We start from the raw sequence: 16,588 nt of genomic DNA, 5'->3' as shown, positions 1-16,588 counted from the left end.
CTTATTGCGCCCTTCCCAATATGTGCAGCGCCTCTACCTGTGGGATTTTCTGGATGTTGCCGACAGTCACATGTTTGCGCCTTTCAACCTGGAGGATGTGTTTGAGATCCTGTCGGAGACTGAAGATTCGGACTCTGACTGGAGCGACATTGACATCCTTCTGAACTGAAGACTAAAAGAGAAGCCCAATAACCCTGCCTTCCCTCCGCCTCCTTCGGCATCTTCCTTGCCTTCCTTGGACACCGCAGTTTGAGAACGTCTCCCATTCCTTCTTCCCGGTGCGACAAAAGAAAAGGAATGTACCAGGTGCATTTCTCTCCCTCGAGTCTTGGTCACCTCCTAGCTACTCCAAACCATCGGAAATCAAGGGCAACAGCCTTTCTTGGGTAGAAACAGCCAGCCACACAAGAAAAAAAAATCTTGCACACACTTGCGCGCATGCGCTTTCGTCAGAACTATTCTTGCTGTGATTTTTTTGCTTTGTCACCGGCCAGGTGCTAGGCAATTTCTGGAGCAGTCTCATCATATTCTGTGGTGTGTTTTTCCCTGTCCTTTATTTTTGCACAGGAACAAGAGAAGAAAAGTGTTGTTTGGGTTGACTTTTTGTGTTTGCATTTCTTTTGTAAAGAGTTCGTCAACAAAGCTTCCTTGAAATGAAAAAAAAAAAGTGCGTTTAACTTGTCAGCTTTTATTGTTTTGCCTTGAAGTCATGCATCACAGGGCTTTCCATTGCATCACCTGTTGCTAGCAAGGTGTACCCCCCTCCCCTTTCCATCCACACCCCACTCAATCTCCTAGCCACGCCAAATGCAGGAAATGGCTTACTAGAGTAAGATAAACTAGATTTTGAAGAGATTTATAACACCACAGAGAGATAAGTCAGGTGCACAATAAACATTCAGAAAACTATGCCTTGTTCCTACACCACCTTGTGTGTGTGTGTGTGTTTGCGCATCCCACACAGTATTCTTTGCTGCGCACCTCTCCTCCCAAAGTGTGGGCATGCTAAAAGTAATCATCCCCGTTTTGTGATTGTCAAAACTTGGAGTTGTGTGTGCGCGCACATGCTTTTGAACCGCTCTCCCCCATCTTGGAAGTACAATGCATAGTGTGCCTATCTTTATGAGAAAGAGAGTTGTTTGCAGTGTTTTAAAGACTATGCTTGCTTATTTACTGCCATGTTCGCGAATGTTCAAACTTGTAAGGTGGTGACTGAAGGCGCAGCGTGAGAAGTGTACAGGTTAGAATGACCATTGAAGGGGATTGAGTTTGTGGGCATGCATAGAGAGTTTATTGAGATAAATTGTCCTTGGTACCAGGAGGTGAGCTGCGTCTCTCAGGAGAGTGAAAACTGCCAGAACGGCAAGCCATGAAGTTTTTTTCCCACCAGAATGCACATGGCTACCTGCAAAAGAGTGTCTGGTGTGCGTGAACTGGCATCAAATAAAGCTAGCTAGTGTCTCTCCAGCACCTCTAGTCTTGTGGTGACTTTGCCTACGATGCACTGTGACATCAAGCTTTCTTTGTTTTACTCGTTTTGACTTCAGCCAGGATGTCTGGCAGTCTCTCGAGAAGTTCTTCAGAGGTCATAGTAAAGTCGCTCTCAAACCAAATCTCTTTCAGCTTGCTGAGAACTGTTGCGAACCGAGGCCCACTTCTCAAACCCCGTTCAAGAAGCATGTTGCCATTCACAGGAAACTTTGGGACATCCCAGCACCTGAAACGATCAAGTAAATCTGCCTCTGCACGATACTTGAGCACTTCGCAGATCCACTCCTGGACGTCGCCTATTTTGCCCTTGGTTGTGAATAGAAGTGCCTGGTATGGCTTCAAACGGTCTTCGAACGACTTTTGGTGTTCCCTATGCTGCACCACAAAGAGTGCCAAGTCGCGCTCATACGCGGACAGCTTTAGCCTTGCGTGCATCTTCGTCACTTCGGAATCGTTCAGCAACAACGCCGCGAGAAGGGTAGTCGGCTGCGGAGAGAGCTGCTTCGACGCGTCGCAGACTTTGCTGAATTCGTCCAGATCTGGCGAATCGGGCAAGCCCAAGAATGGTGCCGCGCCGACGTCGACGATCCGGCAGACAAGCTCCTTGTTGAAGTTGCCGACGAGAATCTTTTTCAGCTCCGTCCATATGCGCTCGCCCGAGATGCGTGCGAGACCACCCACGTTCTCTCGGATCGCAGTGAGTATCTCCGGCTCGTGGCTGTCTGGCTCGACGGCTATGCGACCGTAAAAACGGAAATAACGCAATATCCTCAGGTAGTCTTCTTGAATTCGCTGCACCGGGTCGCCGACGAAGACCACTCTCCGCTTTTCCAAGTCTTCGACGCCGTGGAAGTAGTCGTACACTGTCCCGTCCAGGCCGAGAAATAACGCGTTGACCGTCAAATCTCGCCGGTTGGCGTCCGTCTGCCAATCTGTGGTGAATTCTACCTCGGCGTGTCGACCATCCGTAACAACATCCACGCGCAATGTGGTGACTTCGAAGTTGGTCTTGTCGTTGATGCGCGCAGTGATGGTGCCGTGCTTCTCGCCTTTGCTGTTGATCATGCGCACTCCCTCGTTTTCGAACATCTCTTTCATCTCAATCGGTGTCGCGGTCGTCGCGAAGTCGAGGTCGTGTGGCTGTTTGTGCATGAGCAGGTCCCGAACTGCACCGCCAGCGATGCGGAGCTCGTGACCATGCCGCTTGAAGATATCGACGAGCTCTTTCACCTCGGGCGTAAATAGTGCGCGGAACTGAGGGCTGTCCAGCTTCATAGTTCGCAGCGACGACCGATTGCCGCAGGATGCTGTCGAGCCGCGAAAGTCCACGCGGCGGTAGCAACACCGCCGCACAACAGCACTGACTATTTTGCGGCGCCAGGCCTGAAACATGAGACGGCGCTGCTCGTCAGCCTTCCAGATGGCCCTCCTCCTCACGGGTTTTCAGAATGCATGTTTCCGTTGGAGAAAATTAGACTAGTTGCGCTACAATACACCAGAAACACACCAAGCACGGCTACAGCAGACCAAAATCACGCGGCCGTGGTCGCACACCTGTGCACAGCTGCAGTGGCTGCAGCTTCGCAATCACGGATTGGCTCGATACGGTCGTTGCCTTCGCGCCCATGGCATGCCCATGGCCCGCGCCTCTTTATGGAATATGTAAAAGTAAAAAAAAAAATTAATTAGATCTGATTACTAACTTAGGTTGTATAAATTTAGGTTATAATATACTTTAATGCTTCGCTGCTTAACAATGTCAGGCTAGAAAGAAGAAATATGCTAGTCACTACAGTCCCATGTCACTTCAAAATGGCGGCTACAGTTGAAACGTTGAAAAGAGCTGCCGATGACCAAGAAACCGAAGATGAAGTGAAAAAAGCGAAGCTGGACGGTGATGTGTGTGCTTTCCAGCACCTCTCTTCTTTCAAAGATTTCAAGCCGCGCCGAGTGCTCAGCGAGGACGCACGAGCCAAATTAATGGCCGTGGAAGGCTCATTCGGTGATTCGTCAGACACCGCCGTCGTAGTGATACAAAAGACTCCGTTCAGCAAGGAAAATTATGAACTTGTCTTTACAGCCGACACCGAGCTTGAAGAGACGTTCCACAACGACATTTACACATCTTACGGAGGCCGAATTACCGCAGCCTTGAACGGTAATAATATCATGTCACTTATTTCGTGACGCGTCGTTTATTGTTTTATTTTAAAATTTTCTTTAGGACTCACTGCCACCGTGATATGCCCCGCGACTGGAAAGCATGTCGACAAATACCTCTTCAAGGCGCAGAACATGATCACCGAAACGCCAAAACTGTACAAAGAAGTTACGGAGCCTTACATCCTGTCTCAGCAGCTGTCGTTGCAGGTGTGTTGTGCTTTTCTTTTTCTTTCTTTTTTTTTTTTTTTTTTTTTTTTTTTGCCGGTTGTCTGCCGTTTCTTTGATTCTGTTGCAACGTTTTAAATGTGTGAGCACATTACTTGTGGATTTCGTTTCACTTTTGCTTGCTTATTTATATACGCCCGCGCGCACCCCCCCCCCCCCCCCCCCCCCCACACACACACACACACACTCTGTCAATCCATTGGGGATTTTAACAGGAAGGGCATTTAGTACAAAGCATATCGAGGTGGAAAGCACTACAGGGCTAAAAATGTCAGGTGCAGAATGTGCACTCGTGAAAGGAACTTAAAGATGAACTAACGGGAATGCAGTGCCATACTTCATTACAGTTTTTTACGCAAGCTTGCCATAGGGCATATTATAAAAACGTGTAAACTATTGCCCATAAGGAACCGGAGAAGGCTCCTGCTCTTATCGTTGTCGATGAGCCATTTGGAGAAGTCCTCTACACTCAAAATATCACCGACACCTAGGAATTAATGGCCCAAATAGCATTACACAGAAACAGATGATATGACAAGAATACAGCTATAAACATGAAGTTACTTAGGCTGACATTTGAAATATGTGATAATGACAGGTGGTGATTTTCAACGAGTTTTGCAAATGTATTGAGTGATGTAATGACCAAGGTTATTCCACTCTCTTAGTGCAAGAGGGGGGGGGGGGGGGGGGGGTGAAGAATACTTCAAGCAGTCAGTGCTGAATGAGTGTTCTTTAAGTGTTTTGGTATGTTTGGGCCTAGTCGGTCTCACTTCTGAGGTCATGATGTACTTAGTTTTATCAAGATGAAGTTGGTTATGCAGGAATTGATAAAGAAGCTTTAGTCGTGCAAGTTTGGCTTTGTTTTCCAGAATGAGAAGGGTAGCGTCGTTTAGTAGTTGGGTAGGTAAGTCGATATACTTGTACCTGGTAAACATAAACCTGAATGCCTTTCTTTGGATGGATTCTAATTTACTTATGAGATATTTCGTGTGGGGAAGCCAAGCGACAATAGCATATTCTAGAAGAAATTGAACAAAAGCATTATATGCTAGTTTTTTTTGTTAAAGGCGAGGCTTGACGGAGGTGTCTTCTGAGGAACAAGCGTCATTTTAATGTGGCTGATGTGACATTTGTTGACATGCAACTCCCATCTGAGGTTATGCGGTATTATTACACCGAGGTATTTATAATTGTTAACTCGTGTCAGGGTATTATTAACAACATAGAAATATGAAGACTTTCCTTTTTTTTCTCATTATTGAGAGAAGTGCAGACTTATACCCCTGTCACACGGTCATTTTCAAACGCGATTGATTCGATAGCCTTTCAGATTTTCAATTATGATTGAACTCGAAGGAATGGAGCCGCTTCTACACAGCAAAACTTGAAGGCTGTTGAAATAGTTTTGGTGTTTGGCACCAAACTTCTGTGGCGCCACTATCGTTACTTTTCGGTCTTGTACAGAAATAAAATCTTTCTATAAATGCAAAATAAAATATAACTATTACCTTTTTTTTTTAGTAACTGTGGGTTTTTAGTTGTTATTAGAAGACAACTTTGATTTCTTTTTTCTTTTTGAAACGTGTTGACTTTCATATGGCTATGCTTTTTATTGCGTTTGCTTTTCTCAGTGGTGCTGGTTGCAGTGGTAGAGAGTACAAAAATAATGTACCTTAAAGAAAAGCGATGCTATATTTAAACTATTACGCGCACTAATACTTTAGCACGTAAATTGAATATAAAATAAAAATGCTTGTTCAAGTTTTTGTATCGTAAACTCGCTGTGCACGAGAGTGCACGTGACATTTCTCAGGTCAATGCTAGCCACCTTGTGCAACGTTCGAAGGCCTTCAATATGTCGATAGAGTTCTGAGCTGTTCCGTTGACTCGGTAGACTACCAATTGAATGGCCATTGAAAACACCCATGTGGCAGCGTTCGAAGGCCTTCAAGTCGATAGACAATCGGTTCGAGGTGTTAGAAGTCGTACTCATTGTCTGAAGGACTACACAAAGATTCGGTAATGATTTGAATACATTTACTTAGTTTTTTATTTGGTCTTGCACGTGCTCGTCAGCTCGCCGCGACGGTAATTGAACTGCTTTCCCTTTGAGGCTTGGGAGCAGTGTCTACCAGGTAGAACACATGATCTCCAAGGTCAGTCCATCTGTCACCATTGGGCACTACTCGTCCGTAGTGGGCGCACCCAAGGAACACAAACTCGCGCTCACATTTCTCTCACTGATCTTGATCGGTCCTCAGCTCATAAAATCCTTAAGGTGTGCTGGGATGCAGTGTGTCCGTGTGGATTATGGTCGTACTGTTTGGAGATGCACATCTTGTGTCACTTCCCCCGCATCGGAAGCTGTCCCATCACTGTCGGCAGACTCTTGGTTGCAGTTGGGATGGAGATGGTCAGACGGCTCTGATTTTTCGCTATCATCATTGGTGTTGGATGCAAACTGATGTCCAATGAAAGAGTCTCTGAGTTCAGGGAAGCTAGCTTCTCTTGAGGTATGTCTCCTCAGTTGCTCCATGTTGACGACTCTTTCTACTGCTTTGTGCAGCACCCGATGCGTGCGTTTGATCTTCACGGTGTCCTCGCCCGAGATTTCAGAAATTTTGTAAGGGCTGTCAAACAGGAGGTCGAGAGCTAATGATCTGAAGCCGAGCGTGCAGTAGACGACTCCGATATGGAAGTTGGGTGCGGTGCGACTTCGTCATAACGTTCCTTAGCTGCTTTCTGGCTCTCCTCGAGGTTCTCCTTTGCTTGGCCTCTGATCTTGGCTAATTTGTGGAGTTTTTCGACTTCATCCAGGTCTTCTTCAACATCTGAAAGATGTTGTCTAGGAAGCTGGGGAGTGTAGCCATGCATGAGTTCGAACAGTGTGTATTGCATTGACTTGTGCTTCAAGACGTTTACAGCAAATACAGCCTCTGGAAACTTCCTGTACCAGTCGATGTGTGTCTCTAGAATCTTTCGAAGTATGTTCTGCAACACTCCAACTACTCGCTCCACCAAACTGTTGGCTTGAGACCAGTATGGCAGCGTTGTATTGTGAGCAGTTCCAAGACGGTGATGCATGGCAGCTGTCCTTTCAAGGTGATTTTTAAGGTGAAGGTTTCGATTGTAAGCCGACCCCCCCCAACTTTGGACTTTTGAATTTTAAAAAGGGGTTGACTTACAGTCGTGTAAATACGGTACATCATTTCACCAACATTTTTATGTAACTTGTACTCACATAATGTATACGAAGGAAGCCAACAGCAAGTTCGTTTGCAGATTGTATTCACAAGGAAAGAACAAAAAAGAAAGTTAAATTGGAGAACTGCATATGCTTTGCTGCTGCCGCAAGCACCTCTGCATGCATGTGTACACATAGCGTTTTTGGGCATTGTCTTGCATAAGCATACCTGCCAACTCTTCCGAATTTTCCGTGAAATGTACGGATTTTGACCAGTCTTACGTTTTTATGACTTTTGCTAGAAATTTTACGAAAAATATTGTATTTGCGAAGAAAAAAAACAGTAAAAGTCAATTAAAACTACACCCTGGTACCTTGAGCCGCCACAAGAGGACATTATGTATTCATAGTATCATCATCAGCAGCGGCAAGGTTGTAATGACTTCTGTTGTCTGTAGGGGGACCATGGATCCATATCCAAAACTCATTAGCACCTCCGCAAACCTGTTGCCACCATGCCACGCCTATTGCAACTGTTGTCTTTGTATGCGCCAGTTGTGGTCTTTAGTCACTTCAGTGTTGGCCTCGTCCTTTTTGCGACTAGCTGCTTCGTCCAGCCGAGTGCGACTTGGTGTTATAGCTGTAGTGGCTTCGCATTGCAAGGGCGAGCTCGAAGCCCAGAATTTCCATGCTTCGTGCCATCGAAGAAAGGGGAGAAGTTTGGATTTTGCACCACGTGCACCATTGACGTGAACATTTCGCATGGTGTCAAGTCTGACATCAAGGTCCACATCGCTTCTAAAATGCATTAGGGATACGAGCTGTTGACAGCCAGTCAAGCCTAGAAAGTTTTGTACGCAGCGACAATGACCTCGGTGTGAATCCTGCAGAATGCCTCTTGACGACATTTTTAGTTGAACACACCCCGCTGTGTGTCAGCGATCATGCCAGACCGCTTTTCCAGAATATGTTCCCCAAGTGCAAAGAAGCAAAATGCTACGCCTGTGGATGAAGAAAGACGACGTTAATTGTTTGAGAGATGGCTGCCAACGTGGAGACTCCTTTGCTGGATGCCCTGAAATGGCAAGTATTTTCGATCGCTGTGGATGGCAGTAATAATATGGATACGCACCTCTATCCTATAGCTGTGACATTTTTTTAAAGAATTGAATAGAATCAAAAGCCACCTTCTTTTTCTCGGAACAATCCATGGGGAAGCGACAGTCCACAAGATTGGAAGTCTGGTTTTGGGCGAGAGGAATTCCTGGAATTTGCCGGTTGGAAACCTGCTGGCTGCATGTTCGGACAATGCCAATGTCATAATTGGCAAGAAAAACAGTGTTTCTACTGTATTGAGAGAGGCTCAACCAGGTTTGATAGGGGTTGGTTGCCCGTGCCATCTGATCAACTTGGCCGCCCAAAGAGGAGCTTCATGTCTTCCTTTGAAGGTTGAGGCATTGGTTGACGTCTTTTTTCTGCCTAGAAAAAAAGCTCAAAACGAAAAAATCAGCTTAAAGAGTTTCAAAAGATGCATTACGTCGAGGTCAGAAAGATGTTGAATCATTTGCCGACATGTCTGTCGTTGTGAAAGTGTTTGAAGAGGCTGCTAGACCAGTGGAAACCACTAAATAGCTTTTTTTTGTCAGACACAAAGCAGTGCAACAAGCAGAGCTTATTTTTGGAGTCGTACGAGATTCCAAGGACCTCCTCACAAACCCCCAAGAACCCTGTGCCGATCCCAAAGTCTGCTACTCACCTTCTCACGACTGCTGCAGGCCTCAGGAAGAAAAGCATCGACGGTGATGAACACTCACTAAACAGAAAAAAAGCTCATTCTGGACCTCAAGCGAAAAAACAAACTATCCCGAGGAATCCAGAGAAGCCAGCCATGTGACCCTTAAAGAGCGCCTGTTTTATTTTTTGTCATCGGAGCTAAGCAGGGCATGCTGCCTTTTTCTCCAGATGTTCTACCGATTTTTGAGAAGACAAACTCCCTTCTTCAGGCACAGGCTCCTCAGATTCATGTGCTAAGGGGCCCCTTGAACAATCTTTTCAAGGATCTCCTGACTAGATTTGTGCGCCCAGGTGTTATCAAGGCATGTCATTCATTGTTGGAAGTTGACTATGGAGCTGCAGAGAACCAAAAAAAAAGATGAAGACATAGTCATTGACAGCACAGCCTACTCTGTAGTTGGGACGCTGAGCGTAAATGAGAGAGGTCAGTTCTTCTCTGTTGTGCGGCTCTACTTCAAAGCAGCGTGCGATTACATTCACAAATTCCCGCTAGAGGACATCAACTTCAAGATGGCTGAAGCTGCTCAAGTGCAAGGTCTCTCGACCGCTTCATTCAGCTGCATACGTCATTTTATTATGGCATTCCCTGCTATTCTACCCCAGCAGAGCGGAGAATCAAGAGAAGATACAATTGATGCACTTGAAGTCGAGTTTGCCAACTTGCAAGTGTACCAGGTCCCAGCAGACATATTGGATGAGGCAAAGTGCGACATGCAGTGGTCATAATTAAGAAATGTTCAAAGTGCCGACGGATTGCTTAGGTTCCACAGAATTTCAACGGTTATGCTGGGCATTCTCTTTATTCCCCACAGCAATGCTGAATGCGAGAGAATATTCAGTACTGCAAACAAAACTCGAACAGTGTTCCACTCATCTGTGTGTGAGAAAACTCGAAAGTCTGCTGATGGTGGAAGAGCACCAGAGTGGAACTTTTTTGAGCAAACTTACACAGAAAAGTTTCTCAGGCAGGCAAAGTCGGCAACAGTAAAATCATTGAAAAAATAAATGGTGCCCCATTGGAGTGTTTGTTCATTACTCTTCATGACACAGATTTCACTTGTGGTTGTGAAAACATGAGTAAGCTTGCTGCAAAACGTATATCCTTTGAAAAATAAAAGAAAAAGTGCTCCACAACCAGTGTTGCGGGTTATGCTGTACCTCTGTTTCACCCTCCCCAGCACCAGTCTATGCTGTTCATGTGTCCGTAGCATTTGCACATGTTGGTTCCTCAACATAGATTTGTGTCACTACGTGTTGTGCCATCTCAGCATTGCCTATAATGTTATTGACTAGGAGAGGCTCCATGTTATCAGAAGTCCTGAAAAAAGACGAAGCAATGTAGCCCCTTAACACTTCAGTGTGCATGCCTTCTGCTTACTGACTGTCAAACCTCAATAAAATCATGAACGGCCACTTAGGCTAACATAAAATTTGGTCAATCTACAGGCTTACCCAAACTCAGACTCATACGCTTGGGATCAGTGCAATCATAAGCTCAAACTCATTTATACTTTCAACTCCCTGAGACTCTCGACTCGTCCAGTCAACCACACTTGTTGCGACTCTTATCTGATCTGTACTTCACTCATTTGGGCTTACTCATTTCAACTTCAGAATCATTCGGACTATTGCAATCACTCCCTAAGCTGAGCAATTTCTTTATCACAGGCGGTCATGACCAAGGGGATTATCTTTAGATAGGAGGCTTCATTTATTGTGCGCTGATTTGTTTGATAGTTTTTCGTGTGAGTGAAGCGCGTGTGAATGAAAATACGTATAAAACAAGGCTGTGATTGGTACAATTCGAGCACCGGCCGATTTGTACTATTTACAGATTGTTTGAATCTCTGTAAATGACCGTCTTTGTGCGCTTAATATTTTTATGTACCTAGTTACAACTAGGAATGAAGCCAAACATGTATGTGGCTCTTCGTATATGCACCGCCGTTCGGAGCATTTGCCTAAGTAATGTCCACCCGTTGTACATTCTGTTATGTTTACGATTCTCTAACCTAGCCTAATTTAAACGGCTATTAACTTCAGTAGCGATGAGCGTGTTACTCGTGGTACCCATGGCAACACACTACCCATAACCTCAATAGAAAGCGGAGTCGCTGGCCTCACCTTTTAAGAGACTAGGCGGTTCTGGACTAAGGTTGGCATAGTTAGAGGAACGCTAACCACACATAACCACATCCTTCGCTCTTTTGGCGTCTGCATTGTGCGTGTGCACACTGGCTCTCTGCTATTCCCCTATATCTACTTTAACCGATACTGTCACCATATTCTAGAACACGCTATGTTGGCCTCTAGGTATAAGAGCTCTGCTGTACAGCTCAAAATAGCAAAAAGGTTTGGAATCTTACAGATGGTTAATATCGACTGTTTTGCTCTGTGAAACTAATTTCTTGAGGCTGCATCAGCTATTTAAGTTAAGGGTTAAACACACGGGGACGTTTCATGCTCCAGTGGGTGTACAACATCCTTGAGCACAAAAAGGAGGCCGAACGCATCCTTTACGAGGACCCGGACCCAGAGACGGGCTTCATCCTGCTTCCGGACATGAAGTGGGACACCAAGCAGCCCGAGAACCTGTACGTGCTGGTCATCTGCCACAAACGGGGGATCCGGTCACTGAGGGACCTGACGCCCGGACACCTGCCCCTTCTGCAGAACATCAGCGAGAAGGTTAATGTGAGTATACCTCACGCACCCTTTAATTGCACCGTGCTTGTGTCTGCTGGGTTCATTCTTCGGCATCTGACTACAGACACTGTTGTGACGAAGGGATCCCCTGTGATGTTCTTGACCCTTTCCGCCTTGTATTTTGATGAACCGACTGTATCTGCATGAATATTGGACATACTCCAAATCATAATGAATGAAGTTTTTTTTCTTACTGTTCGCTCTTCTACATTCGTGCTGAAACGTTTTCTTAGGCACGGGATAGGGCAGGTTTTATCTGCAATATTCAACCGCGATTCTCTTCTGGGACACAAGTCTCTCTAACGGGCATATAACACGTTCCACCGCCTGTATTTAGCTAGAATAGCAGCTTGGGCATGTTGGTTATGCATCTTGAGGATAACAGCGCGGAACACAGGACGGGAGCACAAGATTAGAGGACGACACAACGAGCGCTGTTGTGTCGTCCTCTAATCTTTGTGTCGTCCTCTAATCTTGTGCTCCCGTCCTGTGTTCCGCGTTGTTATCCTCAAAAACCGCCTGTATGTTGTGGGGACCATGGGCCACTGGCTCACTGCAAAAGGCTGCATGGGACGAGCATGCTCCATCGGCATTGTTTGTGTGCCAGCGTGTGCACCTGGTTGTAAGTGCCAATGTTTACGAAAAATAGGCAGCTCTGCAGTCGAGCCGACGTGACAATCATAAAAAGACTCTACGATGGGCTTGGCTGCAATAGCAACACATTTATTTAATTCCAAGGTTACATCGAGCTGTTTTACTGAAGATAAGCGCCTAGTTTTAGCTACACACTTTATATTAGTCCATGCAAAATGAACCGATGACAAACTGCAGATTTTCGGCCTGTGCCTCAAACATCATGCATGCTCATGATCATCGGTCGCCGCCGGGGTGTATTTAGTCTCATCAAAATGTTAGTGCTGAGTGTTACTGCCCATGGGGAAGGTCAGACATAGCTGAGCGACTTGAGCGCAGGACCACCATATGTACTGTGCGACGTGAGGGCACATTAAAGATCCCAGAGTGTTGACGTTGCCTGAGGCTTTTCACTACAAGGTACCTGGCACCTTAAGTCGCATTAGGACGTTAAATTCCCCATAAACCACGGCGGTGGTTGCTTCAGAAGTTTAGTATTTTATACGACTCGGGGCTCTTGTATCACTGCCACCTGTCATTTGATGCACCTTTATATACTTTCGGCACTTGTATTCGTCATGCTCATTATCCCCCCTCTTAGGCTACTACTCGGAAGCCGCCTCTTGCATACTGTTCCATATCTAAGGCGCTAACTCAGAAATATATTTGAAGCACTAGGTGCATTACTTTAGAACGCTCAACGGGTCCATTATTTTTTTTATTCCATTTTGATTGCAAGCGCAGGAAGTTGCATAACAGGCCTCATTAGAATAGGACTTGGCATGGCCTTTAGCTCGTTTTTAACTTTTCAAACGGAACAGACTGAACTGTTCTACAGAAAAAAATCTGCAGTGGGCAGATTTTCTGTGAACGATGGTCAAAAACATTTCGCATAAGTTATTCAAGTGGGAGGGGCCGTATTCCGCCACCCTCAGTTTTCAATTTTGGGGCAAATTATTCCTCTGGCATGGGTTAGATGTTGAAGCTCCAGCTTTCAACCATACGTGAGAAGCTACTGGACCATTGATCCCTTAGCTACCATACTTCAGCAATGCCTGCATGATGCCGCCACTGGTTAGCCAGCGCATGTGGTATTGTTGGTGATCACTGAAGGCGAGACCAGCAACCTTGTGAGTTCTAGGACTGGCCGCTCGCTGCTTTCATATCGCTGCTGTACCTTCATTCTGATGTCTGGCTAAACGAAATGGCAGCTGATATGGCCCCATATTTTTTCTTCAGGGAAAATCAACTGTCTTGTCACTGTGTTCACTTTAGACGGTAACCCAGCTAAAGAGGTCCAGCTAATAGCAACACTATGTTCTCTTCAGAGATGCTAATTAATTCACTTATCAATATCACAATTTCATTTCAGTGTGTTAGCGCCGCTGGAAAACTACGTTTACAAGTTTTAAAATATACACTGTCGAGACAACTCTCAATTAAAAAGGCAAGATCATTTTAAACCTGGCTTTATTGCCAGAAATACAGCGTTCAAATCGAGTTACTGGAGACCCAATATATGTTCTAGTTTTTTTTTAAATTTTTCTGTTTCCATGCCAGCTGTTCTGGGGAAGTCATTCTCCACACGGGTTGGGAACCATGTTCCAGCCTGCCATTTAAAGTTTTTCAACATTAGCCCTCCAAAGGAGGGGATGCATCGTCTCTTAGCTGTGTCCGGACACGTTTGACATCACGTTAACAAGCCTTGCGGAGTAGATAACCACAGAAATCTGCATGCATGGCGACATCCCCATTGCTTCTGCAAAAAACGAGTTGGTGGCAGTGTTGTCCTTGGTGGCCGGCTTCCCAGATTGTGGATGAGCGGACGTCGTCCACGTTTGTCCTGGCACCGCCGCCACTCTCCCGCTGGCCTTCCACTTTGTTTTAGGATGTTATGTCTTGCTACTGTTCATTGGCGAGCAGAACAGTACGCACTGAAGACTGCGCCTTCTAGGAAACGGGTCCGTGAGAAATGGTCGCACCTGATGAGTCACAAATCCGCAGATTGTTTAAAAAACACCGGTTTATTCCGGGTCAACAAAAGGCACTTTGGAACAATAAAACATCGAAAGACACTGCAGAGCGAAGCATACAATATAGGCTTGCAGTGTTTACAAAAGGAAGGGGGACTGTGCTCTTACATGACTTGTTGTGAAGAGAAAACTTGTGAAGAGTTTTGCGCAAAAATCTCCACAAAATGGGGCTACACTCTGTAATCAAACTTTTCAGACAAAGGAGAAAACCAGTTGACAGTGTGGAAACTGGATGCCTCGATCCATTCCATGGGTGATGTAGGCTCGCTTTACGGGGAGTTTAGCTAGTACTTGCTAGAAGCAAGCCCCGCAAATGAAAGTATTAAAGTGATGGACTATTGGAACGACGCAACTATGCACTACCCCGAGGCTAGTAAATGCAGCATTGATATTGTTGCGAAGAAGATCGGCAGTGGTGCGAGAAGAGCCCTCATGCTAGGCAATACATTAAATCATCGTTCATCCTGTCACCATGTTGTGCCGTCTCTTTGCTTGTCACTACGTAACATTTTGATGGAGGTGCTGGGTATGTCATCCCCATCCTCGCCTTGGAGCATCGACCGAGAGCCCTGGGACATCGCCGAGCAGCTTTGCCCCAGCCCTTCCTGCCCAGACCCGACCATCTACCATCGCCCAGCTCCCAGCCCAGATCTGAAGACAAGGAGAACAGACAGACCAACCAGAACTGAGACGAAGGACCCGAAAGACCCAAAGGAACCGGACATGTACACACAACCCCCACCCAGCCGCTTGTCGCGACCTCGAGCCATCGGCCCCATGGACTCTGGTGGCAAATGGTTGAACAGCTCCAGGGGAGGTGGATTACCCAAGCATCATTGTGTTCATTGTCATCGTGGTGGCAAGCGCATCATTCTTTTCTATCTTTTCTTCAACATCTACACCATCACGTCACCATCGACTTCAACAAAACGATCGGGACGATCGCTCAGCGGCCCCTGGAAGTGTTGCGAAGAAGAAGATCGGCAGTGGCGCGGGAGTAGCCCTCTTTGCTAGGCCAGACATTAAATCATCGTTCATCCTGTCGCCATGTTGTGCCGTCTCTTTGCTTAACACCACGTAACAATATTGTTGTGTCTAGCTAAGGTCAGCTGTGACATTGAGCGAACATTCTCTCAGCTATCTCCAGAGACCAGACAGGTCTCGGAAGGAAGCTGAAATGTTGCGCATGTAGATGATTATGTATTTTAATAAGGGCGTGTAAAATGTCGATGATCAGGTCACATGAATAAAATTTCTTTTTTGTTCCAAAAACTGACCGTTGTACATCACTGAGAGTAATAATTACGACAGAAACATCGATTTATGAAATACTTTCTTGAAAGCAACCATAAACATAGCTAATTGTTACCCACCGATTAGGAGAAATCTAAGAAATGATTAGTTTGCAATTTGAACCCGAGAAAACCGAATTGAGGAGTGTTTCACGAGAAACCCGATTTCTCCTATTATCAAGCCGAAAAGTAACGGCCGATTTGTACCCTCTGAATTCGAAAAAATATAAAACCTGAAAATGAATAACCCGACATATAGGTAGCATGTGCACGCAGCCTAATGGTGTTACCGTTCCCTGCCAGGCCGCGTTGGCATTACAGTTTGGCGTGCCTTCTCACCGGCTGCGCGGCTACCTGCACTACCAGCCGTCCTATTACCACCTGCACGTGCACTTCTCCGTGCTGGGCTTCGACGCTCCAGGCATGCAGGTGGAGAGGGCTCACCTGCTGACCACGGTCATTTCCAACCTGGAGACGTGCCCGGACTACTACCAGCGGGCCACGTTGGGCTTCACTGTCAAGGAAGGCGACGGGCTGCATGCGAAGTACAAGGAGGCCGGCTACTTTGACTGAGGCCTACCTCGGGATTCACATTGTTCATTTGCAACACGATTACTGGCCGCTAAGTATGTACTATTTTTGCTTAATAAACCTTGTTGGTCAGTAATGGACGTAGCTCTGGATCGAATTTCGGCCGCATTTCGACGCTGGCGAAATTAGTATAGGAATGGGTGCAGTAAGTATATTAGTTGACTGTAGATACCGAAACCGCGCTGCGAAGGAATGAGTGAAAGAAGCCGTCCCAGTGGTGGTCTGCCTTTTTTGAAGCGGAAGCTTCACTACGTCAGCCAGCTTGAGCCTTCAGCATCAATGTCGGTGGGTGCCTCAAAGAGATCCAACACAGGCCTCTCCTTTCATGTGGTAGAATGACGTTAGAATCAGCGTGCCATGACATTTGAATTCACATTACCAGGGTATGCCATGCAGGCACGTTCATATGATTTAGTTGAAGCGTGGCTTTATATGTGGGCTAATAGCCTACAGTAGCCCTTACAGGCAGAGCT

General features: G+C 46.0%; 3 protein-coding genes across 6 annotated transcripts in view; 2 read left to right on the top strand and 1 right to left on the bottom strand.

Annotated features, from left to right (window-relative positions):
- The window catches only part of LOC146178414 (putative E3 ubiquitin-protein ligase makorin-1), a 34,589-nt gene extending 33,122 nt beyond the window's left edge, over window positions 1–1,467 (top strand). For all 4 annotated transcript variants that reach the window (XM_084578251.1, XM_084578249.1, XM_084578248.1 and 1 more), the window contains one exon: window positions 29–1,467. In XM_084578251.1, the coding sequence (XP_084434377.1) occupies window positions 29–169 (141 nt within the window). In that variant the 3' untranslated portion in view covers window positions 170–1,467. The remainder of the gene's footprint in view (window positions 1–28) is intronic.
- Window positions 1,269–2,995, bottom strand: LOC146178413 (CCA tRNA nucleotidyltransferase 1, mitochondrial). The gene has a single exon (XM_084578247.1). The coding sequence runs from the start codon at window positions 2,881–2,883 to the stop codon at window positions 1,513–1,515; it is 1,371 nt and encodes a 456-aa protein (XP_084434373.1). The 5' UTR covers window positions 2,884–2,995; the 3' UTR covers window positions 1,269–1,512.
- A 280-nt stretch (window positions 2,996–3,275) lies between these two features.
- On the top strand, window positions 3,276–16,185 carry Dcps (Decapping enzyme, scavenger). Its single transcript, XM_084578246.1, has 4 exons — window positions 3,276–3,649; window positions 3,716–3,861; window positions 11,330–11,554; window positions 15,828–16,185. The coding sequence occupies exons 1-4, from the start codon at window positions 3,304–3,306 to the stop codon at window positions 16,095–16,097; spliced, it is 987 nt and encodes a 328-aa protein (XP_084434372.1). The 5' UTR covers window positions 3,276–3,303; the 3' UTR covers window positions 16,098–16,185.
- Window positions 16,186–16,588: the final 403 nt, after the last annotated feature.

This window comes from Amblyomma maculatum, chromosome 9, assembly GCF_055883805.1.
Source record: "Amblyomma maculatum isolate TAMU_Amacu chromosome 9, ASM5588380v1, whole genome shotgun sequence".
NCBI lineage: Eukaryota > Metazoa > Arthropoda > Arachnida > Ixodida > Ixodidae > Amblyomma > Amblyomma maculatum.
The sequence above is the reverse complement of the archived record's forward strand: the minus strand, read 5'-3'. Positions and strand labels throughout refer to the sequence as shown.

Bases quoted from the DNA above. Each gene is read 5' to 3' on its own strand.
- Dcps (XM_084578246.1), top strand. From the start codon at position 3,304: ATGGCGGCTACAGTTGAAACGTTGAAAAGAGCTGCCGATGACCAAGAA. The intron at 3,650-3,715 runs GTAATAATATCA...AATTTTCTTTAG, and splicing joins AATTACCGCAGCCTTGAACG to GACTCACTGCCACCGTGATA. The intron at 3,862-11,329 runs GTGTGTTGTGCT...TTCATGCTCCAG, and splicing joins CTCAGCAGCTGTCGTTGCAG to TGGGTGTACAACATCCTTGA.
- LOC146178413 (XM_084578247.1), bottom strand. From the start codon at position 2,883: ATGTTTCAGGCCTGGCGCCGCAAAATAGTCAGTGCTGTTGTGCGGCGG.